Source organism: Staurois parvus, unplaced genomic scaffold, assembly GCF_062004578.1.
Source record: "Staurois parvus isolate SC_StPar_1 unplaced genomic scaffold, SC_StPar_1.0 ptg000031l, whole genome shotgun sequence".
NCBI classification, from domain to species: domain Eukaryota; kingdom Metazoa; phylum Chordata; class Amphibia; order Anura; family Ranidae; genus Staurois; species Staurois parvus.
The window spans coordinates 405028-428325 of record NW_028317827.1 but is presented as its reverse complement, the minus strand read 5'-3'; the positions used below and the strand labels follow the sequence as shown (position 1 = coordinate 428325).

At 44.1% G+C, this 23298-nt stretch overlaps 1 protein-coding gene across 1 annotated transcript in view; it reads left to right on the top strand.

The window, feature by feature from the left end:
* Window positions 1-12667: 12667 nt before the first annotated feature.
* The window catches only part of ARL5A (ARF like GTPase 5A), a 36281-nt gene continuing 25650 nt past the window's right edge, over window positions 12668-23298 (top strand). Inside the window, exon 1 of the mRNA XM_089659462.1 lies at window positions 12668-12857. Within this exon, the coding sequence (XP_089515588.1) occupies window positions 12812-12857 (46 nt within the window). The 5' untranslated portion in view covers window positions 12668-12811. The remainder of the gene's footprint in view (window positions 12858-23298) is intronic.

Below are 23298 nucleotides of genomic sequence, written 5' to 3'. Positions count from 1 at the left end.
TATTTGCTTTTGCTAAACAGAAAGGCTGCACATACAACTGCAGGAAATACAATTCGTAGCATTCAAATTATAACAAAATATGCATACAATATACATATGCCCAAACAAATTAGCATGGACAATGTATGTAAGAATATACTAAACGGCTACTTAACTCAGGTTTCCTTGTGATTGAATCTTCTTATGGTTCTTTATTTCTCGGAGTCCAGCAGCAGACATCTGTTTCTTCTTCCAAGTCTCCGGTACAACTGCCCGTTGTCCTCAGAGCACATGGTTGTCGAAGAACCACCAAGGTGTTAGCCTCCCTCCACTTCCTGTACATCATTTCCTAAAAGGAGTTTCACAAACTAGTCCAACTGATTTGTTAGCATATCAATAGGGGAGGCCTAGCTTCCAAACTAAAATCGAACAATTCACATACCTAAGCTAGAAAAAAAATCACCACATATCCGTAGCAACACAGCCTAAACACGTAATTGTGCAGAGACACATAGGCTTACATAGAGGTGCTTTTACAAGCCGTGATGAGCCTTAAATCTTCTAGGAATGATTATTTGCATAAATAAGCAGACAGCCCTCTCCCCTTAGGGGGTGTAAGGGTATTCACACTGTCCTTTTTCTCAGCTTCCTAACCCTATGTAGGCTCTGCCACTTTTAAGGGTTGCCCTGGACACCATGCCTAGCCTCCTGCCAGAGGATTGAGCAGGGTTCCTCAAACATGCAGATCTGGGCCTACTCCCCTCTTCCAGAAAGTTCTCTAAGTTTATGGAAGAATGTGAAGGCTCCAGAGGCCCTGACCTGTTAGAGCCCCCCAGCCTCTCCTGAGGTGACCTCCCTACCTCACTTCCAGGCTGACTCATCCCCAGGCTGCTACCTGGAGGGCGTTACATTACAGACTAAATACTTTGTGATTCTGTCAGTTCCTAGTACCTCCTTCCTCATAGGGGCAATGCTATGCCGTCTGATCTACAGTCTTGCCACTCTGTCTGTTCATGTTCAATTTCCACCGTTATAGAAACTATCTTTATAGAAAGGATCAAGATAATAGCACTGCCCCACATGACATGCAGGAGTTTCATGTGGGGACACTAACTGTTCAGCCACATGACCATCAGAGCACCAATTGGCTCTTTGCATCAAGGGACAGAAGCAAATGGCAGTGTTACACTATAGGAAATACCCCCCCCCCCCCCGCACAGTGAGTTGAGGTGGAAAGTATATAGATCATGTGACCAAGGCAAAAATTGTGCAAAAAATTGTATTTATTTGTGACAGACAGAGAGTAATGTTACTGATTGCAGAACTCTTTTTTTCTTTAACAAGATGGCAGTAACAGGTGTGCCTTGTTTAGCCAGTGATTGATGTGGTCTGGGGAAGGATCTGCGCCACAACCATTACTGGGAAACAACTACAATACCCAGGGATACTTGAGAGCAAGAGGGGTGATATGAAAGAAAAACCATGGGAAGGAGTGGGGCAGTTGGGGGGAGGAGTTCACCAAATGAAGAGAGGAAGGGAGAGGAAATGCTGTACTGTGCTACATTGGGCTGTTTCTAATTCATGCTGGATGCTGCTGATTCCTGGACCAGGAGGCTGGACTCAAGAGAGTTTGCTGTATTATTGACGGTTCCAGTGCCCACCCTGAGATGCTTGTCAGTGATCCAGGCCACCATTGCTTAGTCCCGTCGAAGAACCACCAAGGTGTTTGCCATCTCACCTGAATCCAGTGTCAGTCAACTACAAGAAAGGGGGCCCCCCCTCCATTCCACCAACAAACCACCATCAGGGAACTGCAGAAACAGGATGTGGTGAGTGGGTCACAGATCCATTGTTAAACTACAAATAAACAATTCTTAGGATGCAGGATATTGGGCAAACCTAAACCCAAACAGTAGAAATAAAGGATTCAACCCCTGACCAATAGGTTTGAACTATAAGGCAAGACCAAAAACAGTGTAAGAAATCAGCAGATACCCTGCACCCTCTACAACACTCAGCTGAATGGCGTCAGCCCATTTTACACAGTCTAACATGACTATGGTGGAATATTTTCACTTGTAGTATCCTGTCCTTAGAAGAGGTCACAGAACTTTTATAGGTAGTGGTAAACCAATCCTCATCAGTGAGTTGTATATCTAAGGAAGACCAACGGAATTAGGCAGCAGCAAAACTAGGATTAGAATCATCCATCAGAGTTGAGCAATATTCTGAGGTCAGTTTATTTGTGTTAGGTCATTTTAGCAGTTTTTCAAGTGGAGTGAGAGATACTGGAGCAGGCAGTGACCCAAATTGCATCTAAAGAGCATTGTGCAATTGGTAAAACTGGAACAAAAAGAAGGGGGGGAAATGAAATTCCTCCTGTAATTGAAAGAAGGGCTTGAAGCCCTGGACAGTATACAAGTGACACAAAGTAAGGAGCATTCTTCATGCTGAACATCAAACTAAATACTGTGAGCTATAAATATAATAATTACTTGTAGTGGTTCCCTGAAGTGAAAAAGTTAATTCCTCGATGTAAAAAAGGTTGAGAAAGACTGTTCTACACTAAAGCACATGTGTCAAATACAGGGCCCGTGGACCAAATATGGCCCGCCAGGCCATTAAATGTGGCTCTCACACTCTGGGCTTTTTTTTTCAGCTACCTCAGATTCTTGCCCTTCGCTCAGCATTGTCACTTGTAAACACAGAAGCCTTCTGTGTTCACAAGGACAGTTTTCCTCTCAGCGTCTCTCACGGATCCCTGCCTGCCCTGCGCTCCTTAAGGGCTCATTTACACATGCTTCGACTTTAGAGCAGTGTTTTTCAACCTTTTTTGTGCAAAGGCACACTTTTTTCATGAAAAAAATCACGAGGCACACCACCATTAGAAAATGTTAAAAAAATTTATTGAAAAACTTTTTGACTTGAGGGCCGCAATGGGTTCATATATTGGACCCGGGGGCCGGACCAAGAGTAGATGAATGATGTGTATGTGTCATCCATAGTAAGTATAGTAATATTCCCCCATAGTAAGCATAGTAATTAATCCCCCATATAGTAATTCATCCCCCATATAGTAATTCATCCCCCATAGTAATTCATCCCCCATATAGTAATTCATCCCCCATAGTAATTAATCCCCCATATAGTAATTCATCCCCCATAGTAATTCATCCCCCATAGTAATTAATCCCCCATATAGTAATTCATCCCCCATAGTAATTAATCCCCCATATAGTAATTCATCCCCCATAGTAATTCATCCCCCATATAGTAATTCATCCCCCATAGTAATTAATCCCCCATAGTAATTCATCCCCCATATAGTAATTCATCCCCCATAGTAATTCATCCCCCATAGTAATTCACCCCCCATATAGTAATACATCCCCCATGTAGTAATTCATCCCCCATATAGTAATTCATCCCCCATAGTAATTCATCCCCCCTATAGTAATTAATCCCCCATATAGTAATTCATCCCCCATAGTAATTCATCCCCCATATAGTAATTCATCCCCCATAGTAATTCATCCCCCATATAGTAATTCATCCCCCATAGTAATTCATCCCCCATAGTAATTCATCCCCCATATTAAGTCCCCAAGCCCCCCCTGTGTCAATTCACTTACCTTTGCTCCGCGCGTTCCTCTCGCCGTTCCGGTGTAGCATGAAAATCTGTCTCCTATGAGGATCTGTCCCCCTCGACGTATCTGCGCATGTGCCAGTTTCAGGCATTAGCAGCCGATCGGCGATCTCCGGCACATGCGCAGATACGTCGAGGGGGACAGATCATCCTGACAGTATCACGCTCCGCGGGCCGGATTAAAAGGTCCTCCGGGCCATATACGGCCCGCGGGCCGTAGTTTGCCCATTGCTGTTCTAATGATTGGTCTATTTGTGAGCCGAGGCCACATGTTACGGATGAAATTGCAATTTTTCCCACGGCACACCAGACAATATCTCACGGCACACTAGTTTGCCGCGGCACAGTGGTTGAAAAACGCTGCTTTAGAGCCTACCACTTCAACATGCTGCTTTGATGTGTTTTTGATGCTTCGGTGATGCTTCTATGATGCTTTTTTAAAGCTTTAATAAAGATTGGCAAGTGCCTTGTGTATGTATGTGTCTGTGTGTTGAGTTTCAATTTGTTTTAAGGGGGTCCAGTAGAACCCCAGCTCAGTATTACCCCCGCTCAGCAGATCCCAAACTCATTGGTACCCTCATTCAGCAGATCCCCTTCTCAGTAGTACTCCCAGCTCTGCTAATTATTCTCTCTCTCTGGTCCCCGCTTGCCTCCCTCTATATTGCTCTCATGCTGCACAACACGTGAGACATCTGCTAGTTTCTTCTGCTCTGGTCCCCCAGCTCTGCTGATCCTTCGCCACTCAGTCCGCTCTTACTGGTCCCCACTATACCATTCCCATGTTGCACACCACATGTGCTGTCTGCTAGTTGCTCTTCTCCAGTTTGGACCCGGCTGACCCTCCTCCTGCTCTACACTGCACTCCAGATTTGACGTTTGCACCAGACACTTCCAAAGTATATATACATGCACAGGATATGACTGCTGATGACATCTTTCTGGTTCTGTTGTTTGTTTACCAGTGCATCTTGGGATATCTCATACTTGCAATACCTACAAAACAAAGCAAAGCTAAAGCTCGTTAAAAGTCCCTCAAAAGCTGCAGGTGATATACGCAAGCTTTGTCATAGATTGCTTTGGGGGCTTTGGAGACACTTTGAAGCATCAAGAAAGAGACATGGGGTTTAATTTTTAAAGCAAAGCAAACACGTGTAGCACTACCCCCTTGGGGTTGCTGTTGAATTTGGGTCCCCTTATAGCCCTGCACAGCCAGTCCATCAGCATTTTCACACAGCGGTCATCCTCAATCAGAAAATCAGTCATTGAGAGTTGGTTTTGTTTTTTTTATTTAGGGGATTGAACTTGGATGGGGTATAGGGGTGTATAGGATGGAACTGATTCTCGAGGACAACTTTCTGAACTATGTACAACTTCTCCTTTAAGGCCTCACACAGTCATTGTTGGAATGCTAGCCAGCAGCTCCATTAGTAGTACCCCAGACCCAGATGAACTCCTCTTCCAACTAGCAGTCTGTAAGTAATCTTTTCTTATCCTGAGCAGGGGATCTGGATTCTGTTCCCTCAGTAGGTACACAGTCACTAGAAGTGGGCTAATCTGGTTTCCCACCAGAGTGCTCCTTCCCCTATCCGCCCAGGGAATGTAGGTGTGATCACTCAGGTTTCTCTCCTGCACAGCTTGTGAATGGCTGTTGTTACCAGGCTTGATAGTTGGATGGCTCCCTCCTGCCACACAGCGGATACTCTCCCAGGGGACCAGTGAGTCCTGAGTTTGCCTCCTTTTCTGAACAAGGCTTGCAGGCAGGCCCCATCCCAGCAGATCTCCTGGCAGCCCTCCTTCACCAACCTCGCCTCTCTCTCCTCTCTACTCCACTCCACCACTCTCCCACTCCTCCACCCCTGATTGAGCAGACTCTAACATTTCTTTAAGGAGTCCAGCTCCCTTCCAACATATGTTGGGGATTGGCTGAAGTCCCTAAAAAGATGCGGCCAGCTACTCTTCAGATCCACACACTTCCCCCAAGGCCCTCTCTGAGAACCTCAGAGCAGGGGGAAATTCTGGAGAGGCTGGCCTGCAGAGTCTCTAATCCCTAATCCAAATTTGACCCCTTTGGCTATTACACCTGAACTGGTAGCAGCTCCTGAGTAACCATTAGGGATTCTAACTCCCAATAGTGTACCTAGGAGGGTGTTACAAACGTGTAAACAGGACTGTAAACTTACCATTTTATTTAGTGACGGGGGCTTTGATTGGCATTCAGAGTGCTTTAAAAAAAACCTGTCCAATGTCACATTTTGAAGCAAGTGTAAATGAGGCCTACACTTTGAAAATATGTAATGTAATGTTTGAGTGTTTTACATCATCATCAGGCCTCAAATGTTTGGTTTTTTTTTTAAATACTGTATGTTTGCAAAAAATTTCCCCGCAAATACAGCTCTGGCAGCGAAAGGGTTAAATTCATATACTAACCACTTGCTGACCAGCCACATATCTGGTACGTCACTGGACTTTAATCTTCTGTACAGATCCCCTGTACTAGGATGATATAAATTGGAAATGGATGATCCCAACACAGGGTGGTTACTGTGGGACCAAAATAAGAGTCCTAAAGTGCCTCATCCTAATATTGACTAATTATAAATAGGAGGAAACTCATGGACTTTATAGGCACTACAACAATAATTCGTAAAATACAACACTTTATTGAACATATACATACATATATAAAATCATTACAGAATATGACTTAACCCTGTAACATAAGAGACAATCACTGCAGATTCACATACTATTGGTAGACCCCACAATCTCATAGAAATGCCGCATCTTGGCAATAACTAAAGGGGGTACTCTTTATATAGTGATGCGATTGCTCAACATGTTTCACAATAATATTGCTTCTTCATGAGCTATAAAAAGATTTCTAAATAGGGAATATAAAATTACCTTGATAACACATATAAATCCTACGTAAAATAATTATAGCATACACATGTCAAAACAGATGATGATAAAACGGATATAATTCAATATGCATACGTCTGCACACAGGCAATGGGGGAAAGCGGCCGATAACACCATGAGAGGCCAATCGATGAGGGGATCCCAACAAAACCGGAAGAGTAGATTGCACACCCTATGACAATGCCTGGTGCATAAATAGCTATATTAGTATTAGTAAGGATGTACAAAGGCCCAGCTCCATGGTAGATATATCAAATATGTCGAGGAGTGAAACTCACCACCCCATTAGCTGAACAAACTAAGACTGTTTCCCTGATAATATACACCTTCGTTAACTCTAAGAGGCCAATATTATGTATAGAGGCCTATGAAGAAACACAGAAAAAGAACATAAAAAGTTTATAAGGCATATGAGCCCCAGCAGCCCACAAACAGGACCCCAGTCTTAAGTAACTGGTTGGGAAACCACAAAAAAGGGGGACAAAAGAAAGGAAACAATATACCTGTAAGGGAATTCCTCTATGGCGACTGGCACATAGAAATGCGCATGTGCGCAACATCACGCATAGAAATGAGCACAGGCACATTGCTAATACAAATGAGCAAGGGATCGCTCATGCGTGCAAGAATGCAAGCACACGGGTGCATGCACGCGGGAGCGTGCCCACAGTTTTTGGTGCCAGAAAGACTATTTAAAGGAGGCTCTTACTCTCTGTCAGTGCTGACTGGTCTTCAGCTAATTCGCTGTGTCCTGCTGTATCCTGTGTGTATTCGTTACTGACCCAGCTTGCCATTGACCTGCTCTTGGATTCTGTTTATGCTTCTGCTCAGCAGATTCTGATCCTGGCTTCCTCCTGACCTCGTCCCGGTCTGATGTTCTGGTACCTCATTGCCTGCCCGTTGCTGACCCTGGCTATTACTCTGACTATGCTTCCGGCTCCAGTTTTGATCTACAGTCCGGCCGAGTGCTTGTCCTGACTATCTATTATATCAGCTCCTGTTGTCACGCTGTGTTCCGGCCTCACGCTTATCAGAAGTTCCAGCAAGCCACGTACCCAGATCTTGCTCTTCCAGTGGAGTGCTTCCTTAACCTCAGCTGGACGTTTCGGCATCTCCTCTGTTCCTGACTGGATGCCCTGCTTGATTTACCAAGGTTACACCTCCAGCCACAAGTTCTGCAATCAATATCTGCAGGCACTCATGTTTCTCCTGTCCCTCAACACCATCTGTTCCACCTTCAGTAAGGCCTGGGTTGGAGGCACAAGAGAGGCTGACCTTGTCAATTCAAATTTCTATCAGGTACGTGACAATACCTCACTAAAATGTTCAAATAAGAGTCCACAGCCCTGGATAAACCCCCCAATACTGACGGAACGGCTTAATGGTGCTCCTTCTGGGGTGAGATCTGTATTGAGCCTCTCCTGGGTGAAAGGTAGCCTCTAGCCAATTGTATATTTATCTACAAATAAAAATATGTATATATAACTCCTTAAGCAAGCCCCAATGGCTAACTTATATCAAGACCCCACTTTGAAGAAATATAATAGTAACTACCCAGAAATCTACATCTTTATGTGATAAACTAGCTAAGAGTCATTACATGACCCATCCATCACATACAAGGGCCCATTTTACAGGACTGTTCAAATGTAACGAATGCAATCAATGCCCCTGGATCAATTCAGGTAAACTATTCACCCTATCTAATGGAGAAACTTTCTGCCCTAAATTTAGTGCGGACTGTAACACAGAAGGCATGGTGTATCTTTTGACCTGTAAATGTGGAGCCTTTTATGTTGGTAAAGGAAGTTACGACTCACATTAAATGACCATATCTACTACTCTGTTAATGGCAAAATGACCGCTCCAGTAAGTAGGCATCGTGATCTATACCATAGATTTGACAACACCATTTCATTCATGGTATTGGAAGTTATTCCCAAGGACCCCAGAGGGGGTAACTGGGATAAACGCATATTACAAAAAGAAGTGTTTTGGATTGAATGTCTAAATGCAACACGCACACCAAGCATCAATTAAACATTGTCCTATAATCCATTTCTGTAATAAGTACCCAGTGTTTGTATGTATCTGATTAGGATGTTACAAAGGTAAGGTAGGCATGGCACTTGTTACAATTGGAATTTGATATGTTAGCCATTGGGGCTTTGCTTAAGGGGTTATATATATATATTTTTCTTTGTAGATAAATATACAATTGGCTAGAGGCTACCTATCACCCAGCAGATCCTCAATACAGATTATTATCCTACCACAGAAGGAGTACCATTAAGCCGTTTGGTCAATATTGGAGTGGCTTATCCAGGGCCATGGACTTTTTGTTGAACATTTTAGTGAGGTATGTTGTCTCCTTTCTTTTGTCCCCCTTTTTTTGTTGCCCAATCAGTTACTTAAGACTGGGGTCCTGTTTGTGGGCTGCTGGGGCTTATATGCCTCATAAACTATTTATGTTCTTTTTCTGTTTCTTCATAGACCTCTATACATAATATTGGCCTCTTAGAGTTAACTAAGGTGTATATTATCAGGAAACAGTCAGTGGCCTTACTATGTTCATCTAAAGGGGAGGTGAGTTTCACTCCTCGATATTCTGTAATGATTTTATATATGTATGTATATGTTCAATAAAGTGTTGTATTTTACAAATTATTGTTGCATAAAGTCCATGCGTTTCCTTCTATTTATAATTATACTGGGATGATGCCTGTAGCTGTAGGCGTTACCCCAGTACTGTTTTTAAGAGCTGACGGTCAGCCCTCTCATAATAGCAATCAGAGCGGCTAACAAGCTGTTATATACCGCCCTTCTGATGACTTTACAGGAATCTCCTGTCCCACCAGGAGGCCCGATGGACCAGCCGGCGCTTCCACTGGCTGATCACAGAGCCGAGCAAAGACCAGATTGGCTTTGTTTGGCTCTATATTATAATAACCCGGAAACGATGACCTTACATTACTTCCGGTTTACTCAGAAATAAACAACACCATTTGTAAAAAAGTAAAGTATTTGATCATACCAATCTTGGTGCAATTGAATGCTTTTAAGGGCAGAGTCTCGATTGACCAGACGGGATCAGCTTTGTTCAGCTCCGTTAAATAGTAAACTGGAAGCGTTGAACTAACATCACTTCTCGTTTACTCGGGAATACATGGCACCATTAAAAAAAAAATAAAAGCAACACCAAGATCGGTGTGATTGAATGCTTTTAAGGGTAGAGGAGGGATTTGGGGTCTTATTGACCCCAGATCCCTCCATAAAGAGTACCTGTCACATGTCTTTTGCTGTCACAAGGGATGTTTACATTCATTCTGACAGCAATAAACGTGATCAAAAATGTTTTTTAAATATCAGTGTAAAAAAAAACAAAAAAAGTAACATGTCCCCTCCCCCAGGGCTTGAGCACAAAGTTGAACAAGTTGGGAGAAGTTGCCGCCAGGATTGGTGTTATACAAGTGGAGTGGTATAGCATAATCAGCAAGGATTATCTGTCATAATCCCTTTATACTTCTTTTGGTGAATATATTGGCAATTCCAGTCTTCCTGGCTCTACAATTAAGAAGTGTGGGTGATGGAGACCATTTTTGGAGGAACCTTAAGAGAATATTTTGGCTTATAAAACACAATGTGATATATGACCACCGGAATGTGGTCATATAGGTCTGGTGAGTGAGCCATTTGTTTGTCTTTGCACCGAGGTGTGGCTACATGGATCTTCTTGTCACCATTATTGAGCCTTAAATAAGGACTGTTACACCTTATGTTTATTTATCACGTGGTGGAAGCACAAGAATTTTTTATGGAAATAGGATTAATATATGGCTATTGATTATATTGTTTGATGAATAGTTTACCAACGGGTTGTCCAGCCACAGATAACCAATATCCAGCAATTATATTAGGTTCACTTGGGTGAACTCTTGTTCATTTTATGCACCGCGCCTACCTATTCATTATTAGTTCACATATAAGTGTCACTTTCACTTTTTAGGAGCAGCTGTAAAACCTCTGGGGGGGGGGAGGTAAACATTAATTAAACACCAATTTATTCTTCATTATATATTTTTTTATGTTACTTCTAGTATTTGGTACCACAATGACGTATTCTTTTTTTAAATGTACACACATCACTCCTGCAAGCATGCAAACAGCAATCGTCCCACACATGTGAGGTATCACAGTGTCACCACAAACATCAGATCATGGGCAGTAACTCTAGCAGCAGACCTCCTCTGTAAATCTAAAGTAGTAACATGTAAAGGCTTTTAAAGCATTGCCTGTGGATAGTCACATTTTTAACCACTTGCCTACCGGGCACTTACGTATATCCCCTTCCTGCCCAGGCCAATTTTCAGCTTTCAGTGCTGTCGCACTTTGAATGACAATTGCTTGGTCATGCAACATTATACTCATATGAAATTTTTATCATTTTTTTGAGACAGATAGAGCTTTATTTTGGTGGTAATTAATCACCTCTGGGTTTTTTTATTTTTTGCTAAATAAACCAAAAACAACTGAAAATTTAGAAAAAAAAAGTTTTTTCTTAGTTTCTGTTACAAAATTTTGGAAATAAGTGATTTTTCTCCTTCACTGATGTGCAGTAATGAGGCTGCAGTGATGGGCATTGATAAGCTGCACTGATGGGCACTGATAGGGGGCACTGATGAATAGGCACTGGTAAGTGGCACTGATGGGCATTGACAGGCATCACTGATGGGCACTGAAAAGCAGAACTCACATATTGCACTGATAGGCGGCACTAATAGGTGGCACTGATAGGCAGCACTGACTGGCACTGATAGGCGGCATTGGCTCTGTTAGGTGGCACTGACTGGCATTGTTAGGCGGCACTGATAGGCGGCACTGATGCACAATGATAGGCGGCACAGATTGACACTGATAGGTGGCACTGATTGGCAGCACTGATACGCGCAACTGACTGGCACTGATAGGTGGCACTGAAAGGCAGCTCAGATGGGCACTGATATGTGGCATTGATGTGCACTGGTAGGCAGTGATATGTGGCATTGATGTGCACTGGTAGGCACTGATATGTGGCATTGATGTGGCTCTGATGGGCACTGGCAGGTGGCATTGATGGACACTAACAGGTGGCACTGATGGGGCTACACTGATCATCAGGGCACACTGATCATTAGTGCCATGATCATCAGTGTAGATGTCCCCTCTGAGTAATGCCGATTACCGGCTCTCCTCTCGAGCTGTCAACGTGTGATCAGCTGTGATTGGACGCAACTGATCACATGACAGAGCCGACGTCATCGGCTCTTTCCGTTGATCGGTGATCCACTATGTTCCCCGGGGGCGCACATGCGAGGTTAGAGTGGGAGGATGTCGTATGACGTCCTCCCAGGACCGCTTTGCGCGCGTCATTTCCTTATATGGCAGGCGGGAGGCAGTTAAGGCATAACATGTTTGGTATCCATTTACTCAACATAACATCATCTTTCATATTTTAACCTAAAAATTGGGTTATGTATTGTGTTTTTTGCATTATAATTCAATAGTGTTTTTTTACCAAAAAATTGTGTTTGAAAAATCTCTGTGCAAATTACATAAAAAATTGCAAAACCCACCATTTTATTCTCTATTAACTCTGCTTTAAAAAAACATATCATGTTTGAGGTTCTAAGAAGTTCTCTAGCAAAAAAAGACTGCAACATGAAAACAAAAAGTGTCAAACAAGGCCTGGTCTTCAAGTGGCTACTGGAAATATAATTTCAATCTGTATTCCTTTAATTAAACGTAATTTTATGAGTGCTGGAATGCAGATACACGATCATCGCAATACATTGGTTCTGACTCTGGCAACATGGCAGCCGAAGTCTAACCAGACCTGGAAATCGCAGACAATAATAAAGCACTTTTACATACTCTAGCAAAACTTTCTGACTGATATGAGCCAATCATTATTTATTGGTGCGAAAATCGTCTCCATAAGCGCATCGTGTGCTAGTGGTTGCGGCCATTTTGTCGAAGAACAAAAAATGATATGAATTAAGGAAATGACTCAAGAAACATGTCTCCGCTATCGGGGACAAATTAATGACAAGTATGTGTCTCTAGGTGGAGGTCAATAGGGCGAGCAGAGATCTTTATTGTCGTCACTAGCAGTGCGTCTGGGCTGAGTGTCAGTGTGGGGTGTAATCGGTAGACATGGCGGAGCTGAGGGCCGTGTGATGCCCGGGGAGGAGCGGCCCAGTGAAGCGGACGGAGAAGCCTTCTAGCATGGGAATCCTATTCACCAAGATATGGAGGCTTTTCAGCAACCAGGGTAAGAGGCCCCGCACCCCCTCATGCCTGCAGGAGAGTTACATGACACCTGGCTCTGGAGGACTACAACTCCCAGCATGGCCCGACAGCTGGAAACCTAGCTAGAGACTTTCCAGGGAGAGGTCTCAGTCCCCCTCCCCCAGGGTGGTGGCAGTGCTCCTCACAGTGATGGAGCTGCCATAAGGAGCTCCAGTCACACCTAAGCATTCTGTTGTGAAGCGCTTATCACTAAGACCGCCTATTGATTAGGAATTACCTTTGCCAGTGAACCCGCGAGGTGTGCGCCGTTGTACCGTGTGTTCACAATGAATGACAACGCGCTGAGCGACACCATGCAGACACCCCGGTGTCAGCCGGACATTCATCTTTATTTCTTTTAGACTTGGATAGAGATTCAAATTTGATTGATCCACGTTATACGAAAGAAGACTTCATGGAAAGGAAATCGTACTGAATTCATGTAGATAGAAGAGTCGTCTGTGGAAGAAGAGGGGGACAAGGAGACTACAGTGGGGAACGTGATGGACAGAAGGGGGGGGGGGCCAGGGGACTACAGTAGGGGACATGATGGACTGCAGAGGGGGACCAGGGGACTACAGTGGGGGACGTGATGGACAGAAGGGGGGGACCAGGGAACTACAGTGGAGGACATGATGGACAGAAGGGGGGGACCAGGGAACTACAGTGGAGGACATGATGGACTGAAGGCGGGGGACCAGGGGACTACAGTAGGGGACATGATGGACTGAAGAGGGGGACCAGAGGACTACAGTGGGGGACATGATGGACAAAAGTAGGGGACCAGGGAACTACAATGGGGGACGTGATGGACAGAAGGGGGGGACCAGGGGAATACAGGGGGGAACATGATGAACTGCAGTGGGGGACATGATGGACTGAAGAGGGAGACCAGGGGACTACAGTGGGGGATGTGATGGACAGAAGGGGGGGGGACCAGGGGACTACAGTGGGGGACGTGATGGACTGAAGGGGGGGACCAGGGGAATACAGTAGGGGACATGATGGACTGCAGAGGGGGACCAGGGGACTACAGTGGGGGACGTGATGGACAGAAGGGGGGGGACCAGGGGACTACAGTGGGGGACGTGATGGACTGAAGAGGGGGAACTACAGTGGGGGACATGATGGACTGAAGGGTGGGGACCAGGGGACTACAGTGGGGGACGTGATGGACTGAAGGGTGGGGGACGTGATGGACTGAAGGGTGGGTACCAGGGGACTACAGTAGGGGACATGATGGACTGAAGAGGGGGGATCTACAGTGGGGGACATGATGGACTGAAGAGGGGGACCAGGGGAATACAGTGGGGGACATGATGGACTGAAGGGGGGGACCAGGGGACTATAGTGGGGGACATGATAGAGTGAAGGGGGGGGACTACAGTGGGGGACGTGATGGGCTGAAGAGGGGGACCAGGGGAATACAGTGGGGGACATGATGGACTGAGGCCTCTGTCACACCGTACCTGCACAGACTGATCACACATCCTGTGTCATCGTTCTGCCTCATCGGTGCCCGCCGTTCCCTGTCTGCCTCATCGGTGCCCGCCGTTCCCTGTCTGCCTCATCGGTGCCCGCCGTTCCCTGTCTGCCTCATCGGTGCCCGCCGTTCCCTGTCTGCCTCATCGGTGCCCGCCGTTCCCTGTCTGCCTCATCGGTGCCCGCCGTTCTGTCCCCCACCATCACTGCGCTGCCCTTGCGGGATGTTTGCGACACTTTCCCTTTGACTTGAATGTGTAGCCTTTTGGCAGGCTTGCCACTTGCCGATCACTACAAGTCAGGCCAATTTTGCCGCAGGCACGAAGCGAAGCATCGTGGCCGCGCCATGTAAACACCCCCATTCCCTGCCTATTGCAGCTTTATGGGGGGTGGAGGTTGCTGGACATCAAAATGTGGCTCACTTGCACATTTTTGCTGCCCCCCCTCACCACCACCCCAAGTCCAAATGAGGCCTTACACTTTTTTTCTTTTTTTACAGTTTTTTTTGTTATTTGTTCGAATTTGTTTTATTTTTTTAATTTTTTTCATAATCCTTTTTTGGGGGAGGGGGGGGGGTTATGGCTTTTCACTGCCTGACACATGTAGTGCAGTGATGTCTGCTTCCTTCAGTTTAGATTCGTTAAACTGCAGCCATACTGCAGAATGCCACACAGCTCCACACTTCACATCACGCCTGTGTTTTGGTGTGAACCAGGCACATAGTAAACAATTTTGTGTCTTGCAGAGACCTGCGTTTTTCTAGTGTAGGTTTCTGCATGTGGTGTGTGCAGGTGACATACATAGAATAAAACAATGGACAGAAGAACAAAGCAGGTAGCTTTAGTGGAATGACATAGGTGGTGTATATTGAATAGAAGAGTGGACATACGATGAATTGAACAGGCGACATTAGTGGAATAAAACAGGTGAAATAAGCCAGTGTACTAATCTGTATACAAGAGAATTGCAGTTGTGCTCAAACATTTGCATACCATAGCAGAAATCATACAATTGTAGCACTGATCTTTAAAATATGGCTGATCATGCTACAAAAACTGCCTTTTATTTAAAGTGGTTGTACACCCTTACATATACCCAGTGAAGTGACTGGCCTCAGGTGATACACATTACAAATCCTCCTACAACAGTTGTACTTGTTTATCTGTAGTCTTTTCTTCTCTACTTCCATTTAAAGTGCTGAATTTTAAAAAACTGGTCTGAGAGTTCAGGGAAAGGGGGCGGAGAGCTGCAGTTGCACTCTGTAGAGCTCAGTGAGGAGAGTCCCAAGAGCTGATTGGAGGGAAGAGACACCCCCCCCCGCTTCACACATCACACAGAGCTGAAGCTTTCAATCTTCTGGAGGCCCCTCCCCCGTCACCATTTTTCTTCTGGTGTCAGAAGTTAAACACTTAAAGTGTTATTAAACCCACAACTGTAAAATCAGTCTGTATATGCAGTAAAGCATGCTTGTTATACACACTGTAGAACTTAAGGGGTTAATTCTCTGCATTGTGTAAAAAGAATTCTTGATCCTGTCTTCTCTGCTCCTCCCCTTTATCCACAGTCCCCTATCCATCTGCTAATAGTACAGAGCCCTAGGAGGCACTCTGCACATGCTCAGTTTGGTGTGTATTGCTAAGGAGTTTTTCTTTGTCTTGGGAGAGTGCATGTGATCAGCACAGGGCCAATAAGCACTGTCCAGACAGAGGGTCAGGGGTTAGGCAATCTCATAGGGCAGTGAGAGGACAATGAAAACTCCATTTCCATGTTGTGTGTACTGTGGGAGACCAGTTATAGTGAATGCAGGGTCAGGGGTTTAGGAACACTTTAGAGGGATATGCTTTGTTGAGATTTCATTTCTGAGGTTTGCGATCACTTAGATGTTAATACATGGAGCGAGTTCTGATGAACTGGCTGATGTCCAACCCCTAAGTGGACCGTCCAACCTGAAATCCTTTGATCTAAAAATGAAAGGAACTGAGCAGAAAATTGTTGTTGTTAAGATAGTGATCATATGAAGCCATTTATTATCACATAGTTGTTTGGCTCCTTTTTAAATCCTAATGATAACAGAAATCACCCAAATGGCCCTGATCAAAAGTTTACATACCCTGGAATGTGTGGCCTTGGTACAGACACACACAGCTTAAAATGGCAATTTAAAGGTTAATTTCCCATATCTAAGGCTTTTTAAATTACAATTAATGTCTGTGTATAAATAGTCCGTGAGTTGGTTAGCTCTCACGTGGTTGTACTGAGCAGGCTAGATACTGAGCCATGGGGAGCAGAAAAGAACTGTCAAAAGACATGTAACAAGGTAATATAACTTTATACAGATGGAACAGGATATAAAAAGATAGACAAAGCCTTGAATATGCCAGTCAGTACTGTTCAGTCGCTTATTAAGAAGTGGAACATTTGGGGATCTCTTGATACCAGACAAAAGTCAGGTAGACCAAGAAGGATTCCAGCCACAACAGCTAAAAGAATTGTTTGATATGCAAAGAAAAACCCACAGGAAACCTCAGGAGAAATACAGGCTGCTCTGGAAAAAGACGGTGTGGTTGTTTCAATTTCAAGAATATGGTGAAAAGGGGTCTGTAGCTGCCATCATCCCTTAAAACTAGCAAAGTAAAAAAATATGCTGGTTATTTCAAGGAGCACAATATGATGATACTTGAACAAAAATGAGCTGCATGGTCGAGTTGCCAGAAAGATACCTTTACTGTGCCAATGCCACAAAAAAGTCCGGTTACAATATGCCCAACAAGACTTTGACATGCCTCACAGCTCCAGGCACACTGTAATCTAGAGTGACATGACCAAAACCATAAGTGTAATGTTTGGAGAGGGGTCAACAAGGTCTATAGCAACAAAAATACCATCCCCACTGTGAAGCATGGTGGTGGTTCATTGATGTTTTAGGGTTGTGTGAGCTCTAACAATATGGGGAAACCCTAAGCAGAAGGCCAAGTTGACCCTCCAGTGGTTACAGCAGAAAAAAGTGAAGGTTCTGGAGTGGCCTTCACAGTCTTCTGACCTTGATATCATTGCGCCACTCTGCGGAGATCTCAAACATGCGGTTCATACAAAATGACCACAGACTTTGCATGACCTGGAGGCGTTTTGCCAAGGCAAATGGACAGCTATATGACCTGCAAGAATTTGGGCCTTCAGAGACAACTACTACAAAAGACTGCACGCTGTCATTGATGCTAAAGAGGTAATACACAGAATTAAGAACTAAGGCTATGCAGACTATTGAACGGGTCCTTTTATTTGTTTACTTGTTGCCATGTTTTGTTTTATGTTTGTGTCGTTCTGTTATGACCTATAGTTACCGAATGTGAATCCCAGAAGAAATAAAAGAACATGTTTTGCCTGGTCGCTCCATGTTTTCTTTAAAAATGGTACATACTGTACACTACCAATTCTCCAAGGGTATGCAAACTTCTGAGCACAACTGTACTTGGAGCAGGGGACTCATCCCTTACATAACATAGAACAGGGGTCCTCAAAATTTTTAAACAGGGGGCCAGTTCACGGACCTTCACACTGTTGGGGGCCGAACTATATGAACAAATTCCTATGCACACTGCACATATCTTTTATGTAGTGCGAAAAACAATAGAATATTTAAAATGCACTGTACTCTGTAACGCAGTGCACTGTACTCTGTAACGCAGTGCACTGTACTCTGTAGCGCAGTGGCCTCCGCAGTGCACTGTACTCTGTAGCGCAGTGGCCTCCGCAGTGCACTGTACTCTGTAGCGCAGTGGCCTCCGCAGTGCACTGTACTCTGTAGCGCAGTGGCCTCCGCAGTGCACTGTACTCTGTAGCGCAGTGGCCACCGCAGTGCACTGTACTCTGTAGCGCAGTGGCCACCGCAGTGCACTGTACTCTGTAGCGCAGTGGCCACCGCAGTGCACTGTACCTGGTGTCTGATGTGCTCTCTTCATTTCCTGTCCTGTTGCTCCTCTGGCTGCAGCAGGTGAAATCCGGGGCTTGCAGGTGACCGCTCACTGGGTCCTCATGGCCGAGGACCCAGTGAGCAGCCTAGCTAATTGCTGGCAGGCTCCTTTTTTTTTTTTTTTGTTTTTTTTTGTTTTTTTTTTCCTTTGGCCGGCTCGGCATGCCGGATAAATGTCTTTGGTGGGCTGTAGTTTGAGGACCCTTGACATTAAGTTTCAGCCAGTTATACCAGTGTTTCTCAGTCAAGGCACCCTCTAAAATTATGGACAGTCCCAAGGCACCCTTTAAAATTATGGACAGTCTTGAGGCACCCCATTCTAAAATGTAAAAAAACTATTCTAATAGTGTTCTAGAACTCGGCAACATCCACACACATAGAACACCCAACATTAGAGGTGATTTATTCTTCCAAAGCAAATACACTTTTGCACACTGGTACTGACTAGTATTCCAGTGTTTCTCTTCTCCCTCATTTTTTCTCTATCACTGAGCTAATGTGACCCCAGTACTGTCAGAGAGGGTGGGGGAGGGTTAAACAAGGATGCTGTGCAGGCAGCTGACATCCTCCTTATCAACTGGTAGGACGCCGGTGGCTAGAACATCATAATGGTGTATAATGAAAACCTGTGGCTTTGTGTAACGAAGAGTTATACCACAACCTTAAACCTGTCAGCATGTTCTTTGGCTTGTTCATAGTGTGCTAGAAATCCTTTTTCTAAGAGTAGCTTCACTTTCATGTGGAAAGAAATAGTAAATAACAAAAAAAATAGCTTGGCATATATATTTGCTGCACAAGTCATTAAAAATTACCTCTTTTTTTTTCCAATCTGCAGTGCGGTACTTTTCTGTAAAATGCAATGCAACCTGGAGGTGCTCTGTATACAGAAGGTGTATAGAATGCACCCCAGAAATGTCATTTCCCGATTGTGATTGGCTCACTGCTTTTTCCAGGAGTCTGCACTGAGGTCCAAGTCAGCTTTTGAACATCATCTGCAACAAAAAAATGAATATAAATATAAAAATATATATATATATTTTTTTTTTGGTGAGATTCTCCCAAAGGGAAAGCACGTCTGAAGGGATGCAGACCCTGACACTTTCCAAATTAGAACTCTGTAAGTGCAGCAGCTGATTTGATAATTATAAAATCGCTCCCTTTTAGATTCACTTTCCACTTGGACACAGACAAACCGCTATTTCTTCAGAATAACAAAAGGTAGGAATCTACAACAAAGTTTGCTATAATCCCTGCAATATACTTGGATCACTCAGAGGAGAATGTTTTTTGTTTTCTTTTACTTAACAAAAGTTGTTACTCATTAAAGCCAAACTGAACTTTCCGTTTATATCAGCTAAATACATTCCAGGTGCATCAAAATAATCGGTGTGCTTTTTTTTTTTTCTTTAGGAGCCACAGCCTAAGTAGAGAAGCCAGTCCCCTGCCAGCAGCTGCAAACACACTCCCCTATTCTATTCTCTGTGGGGAAGCAGTAGTTTTTTGCAGGCTCCCTGCTGACATCAAAGCTCCCCAGTCAGAACATCAGTTTTACTGATTACAGCGCTGAAGGTCTGTCTCTGTAGGAGACGTATCACTGCTTCCACCCAGAGAGCAAGTTTCCCATTCTGCAGCCACTGGCAGAGAACAGGCTTTTCTACTTGGGCTGTGGCTGCTTTCTAAAGAAAATAAACTGTACCATGTATCGGCTGTTATTTTATGCCGCTTGCGCCTCTAGGTACTGCTTGCAGGTAGTCCATGTAAGTGTATGGGGATGCCGCGGCTGCATTAACATAGTCACTGCTCCTAATTTTGAAAGGGGTGTGGGTGAGCGGCCCTGAATACAGCCAGTGTACCGCTCAACTGCATGCCTGTAAAAATCTGCACAGCCTCTGTGTCCTCATATACTTACATGGGCAGCCTGCATGGAGCACCGAGCGGCTAAAGCCGCATAAACAGACAGCCCATATGTGGTGTATGGATCTTAGCGCCTGTGTGAATGAGGGCTAATTGTTTATTTGTAAAACAAAGATTGTAAATAGTCATTTATTATATATACAACAATTGTCCAAAAGTTATAAATGAAATAAAAATAACCCAAGACCATTATATTTGTGTTTTTTAATCTAAAAATAATATCTTAAAAGGCCAAACTGGTTAACAGGTTAATTTATCCAATGTATACTGAGCAAATAATTCGGCCTCCGTTTATAGCGATTTAATCTCGAAATTTCCTGGTCAGTGCATTTTTTATTTTAATATACAGTTAATGATTCACCACCAGTGAATGTTTTTATTGAATGTCACATACACTACATTGGTAATATGCCCTGTGAGTTGATCTTTGTTTTGGTGCACTGGATGGTCATGTATGAGCTGTTTTGCATCTTGCCTGACCTTTAATCTGTGCAGAGTCACTCTTTTCCTGTAAGAAGTACAGTCAGCATTGATCAGAGTGCTGACATCATACAGGAGGGGGAGTGAAGAGAATGACCTCATTTGACATTATCAGACTGAGCTGGCTTTGTTGGTTGCTATGTTTGGTGATCGTATTCTCTTATAACGTATGGAAGGGTATTGATTGACAATACAGGGAATGTATGGTGGCTTTGTACTTATGTATTTCTTTGCTATGGTCAGGACATTCTAGGCAGTAAAAACACGACACACTTGCCTGTTTTTACGCCCCCTTCAAACAGCAAATGTAAAGAAGCCCTTACATTTTTTTGGCAGGTAGTACAGTTTACATATATGGCTGTGTTTAGCTGTCTACTTACACATAGTTTTTATTACCCATAATACATCACAGTTGCTAAGTGGTTAGCACTTCTGCCTAGCAGCACTGGGTTCATCAGTTTGAATCCCAACCATGGAACTACCTGCACAGAGTTTGCATATTCTCCCTGTGCCTGCGTGGGTGTCCTCTGGGTTCCCAGGCTTCCTTCCACACTTCAAAGACATGCTGATCGGTTAATTGGCCATTGAATGTGTATGCATGAATGTGAGTTAGGGACCTTATATAGAAGGTAGAGACTGGTGTGAATGTACAGTATATGTGTAAAACGCTGCATAAATTGATGGAGCTATATAAATACCAATAATAATAATAAAAACACGTGTTCTGAAATGCTAAAGCGCATGTGATTTACCATAATAAAGATGGGCTGTTCCCATCTCAGGATTGAGAGGCCCATAGAAGTCAATGACATCGCGTGAAAAAAACATGCATTTCGATGTGTTGACAGCAAGTATTAACTATTAGCAAGCCTTGGTCAATGACTTGGTCAACCTACTCCAAATTCAGAACTCAAAAACACATTGGAAATATGCATGAAAATGCATCTCACTGTACATGTCATTGCACCTACCTAATGGTACAAGGAAAAAAAGTACCATGCATATGGGCGCCTAAAACCCATCTCGAGGAAAATAGAAAATATCCCTGCTGTGGGGCTGAGCCCACTCAGGGGTCTTCAAACAAAGGTCCAGTTTACTGTTCTTCAAGCTTAAGGAGGGGCAGACTGGACAGTGGGAGTAAACAATGCTCCAGGGTCAGTGAGAGTAAACAATGCTCCAGGGTCAGTGAGAGTAAACAATGCCCCAAGATTGGTTTTATGGGGAAGAATATTGCCCATTCGCTCGTATCAGTGGGATAGTGTAACAACGTCGGGTGTCAGTGGGAGAAATGGTGCCACGTCATTTGTGTCAGTTGAAGGACTAGGGCTCCAAGGGCTGGATCAAGGCAAGCAAAAGGGCCACATTTGACCCCAGGGCCGCAGTTTGGAGACCACTGGTCTAGGGGAACATTAGAAAAAAAAATATACTTACCCAATCCTCCGCTCTTCTCTGCATCTAGATCAGACCCAACAGCATCTACACCCTCACCCTTTACTTGTCTAGGGTCCTGACCTCATCAAGACCAGAGCAGAGTCTATAGCGCTGCTCTGGATGCTCTAACAGCGAGGGACAGTCCACTGCCAGTTCATGGGGGAGTGCTGCCTGCTGGGGAAACGGAGGATCAGGTAAGCAAAACTGTTTCTCCTCTCCCTTACAGAAAACAAGCTATTAACCCTTGCAGTGCTGGCACAGCCCCACTAACTTCTTGCTTGCTTTATAATATTTTATTTGCTTTATTTTTTAAAGCTCAACTTCAGGCACCACACATTTAATTTGTGTGGACATATCTTCTATTTTTTCTATCTATTTTTTCATCTTCACATGAAAAAAAAAAAAGAAAATTTTATGTTAAATCCTTGTCATTCAGTGCCCCTTCCGAAAAAAAAGTTCTGCAGCTATGATGGACACTAGCAAAGACAACCCCCAAAAAAGAACTGTGTCCCTTATGTCTGCTGCTCAGATTCTAGCAGCGTTTTTTCTGGTGTGGATGTTCAGCTCCACCCAAAGCTAATATTTAGTTTTGGCTTTCCAAAAGTGGTTTGAATAATTGACCATCTTTTTAGAGCTTTATTTCTCTGGGGCCAGGGTGTCGCTCTCACAGCTGAGTTCCCTATTTTTCTTTTTAACACTGTTTTGAAGAATTCTTGAGCCCCTTGCACAAGGGCCTGTTTTGCACAAGGGTCTGTTTAGCTGCTTGGCATTTTAGCTGCAGCTACTCAGGGCCGAATGTTCTACTGAGTGGCATTTCTTTTTAGGGACCTAAGTGGTCAGGGATGAATGCCTAGAATGCAGAAGACCATAGACATGGGAGACCTAAATGTAATTGTAGAGTGTTCAGCCCCATCCAGCCTCAGCCTGTTACAGATGTTGACAGGCTGCAGGCAGCGGGTCTGGATGCTGCATCTATCCCTCCTGGGTGCACTACACTGCTGGGATGACCCCCATGTGCATGGGGCCTTAAGGGGAATGTGTTTCAGTATTTCAGCATCAGAACAGGAAAATGAAACATCAGTTTTTGTTGGCATGGCCCTTGACCCTGCCACCATCTTCCTTTACCAAAAAAAAAAAAAAACCCTTC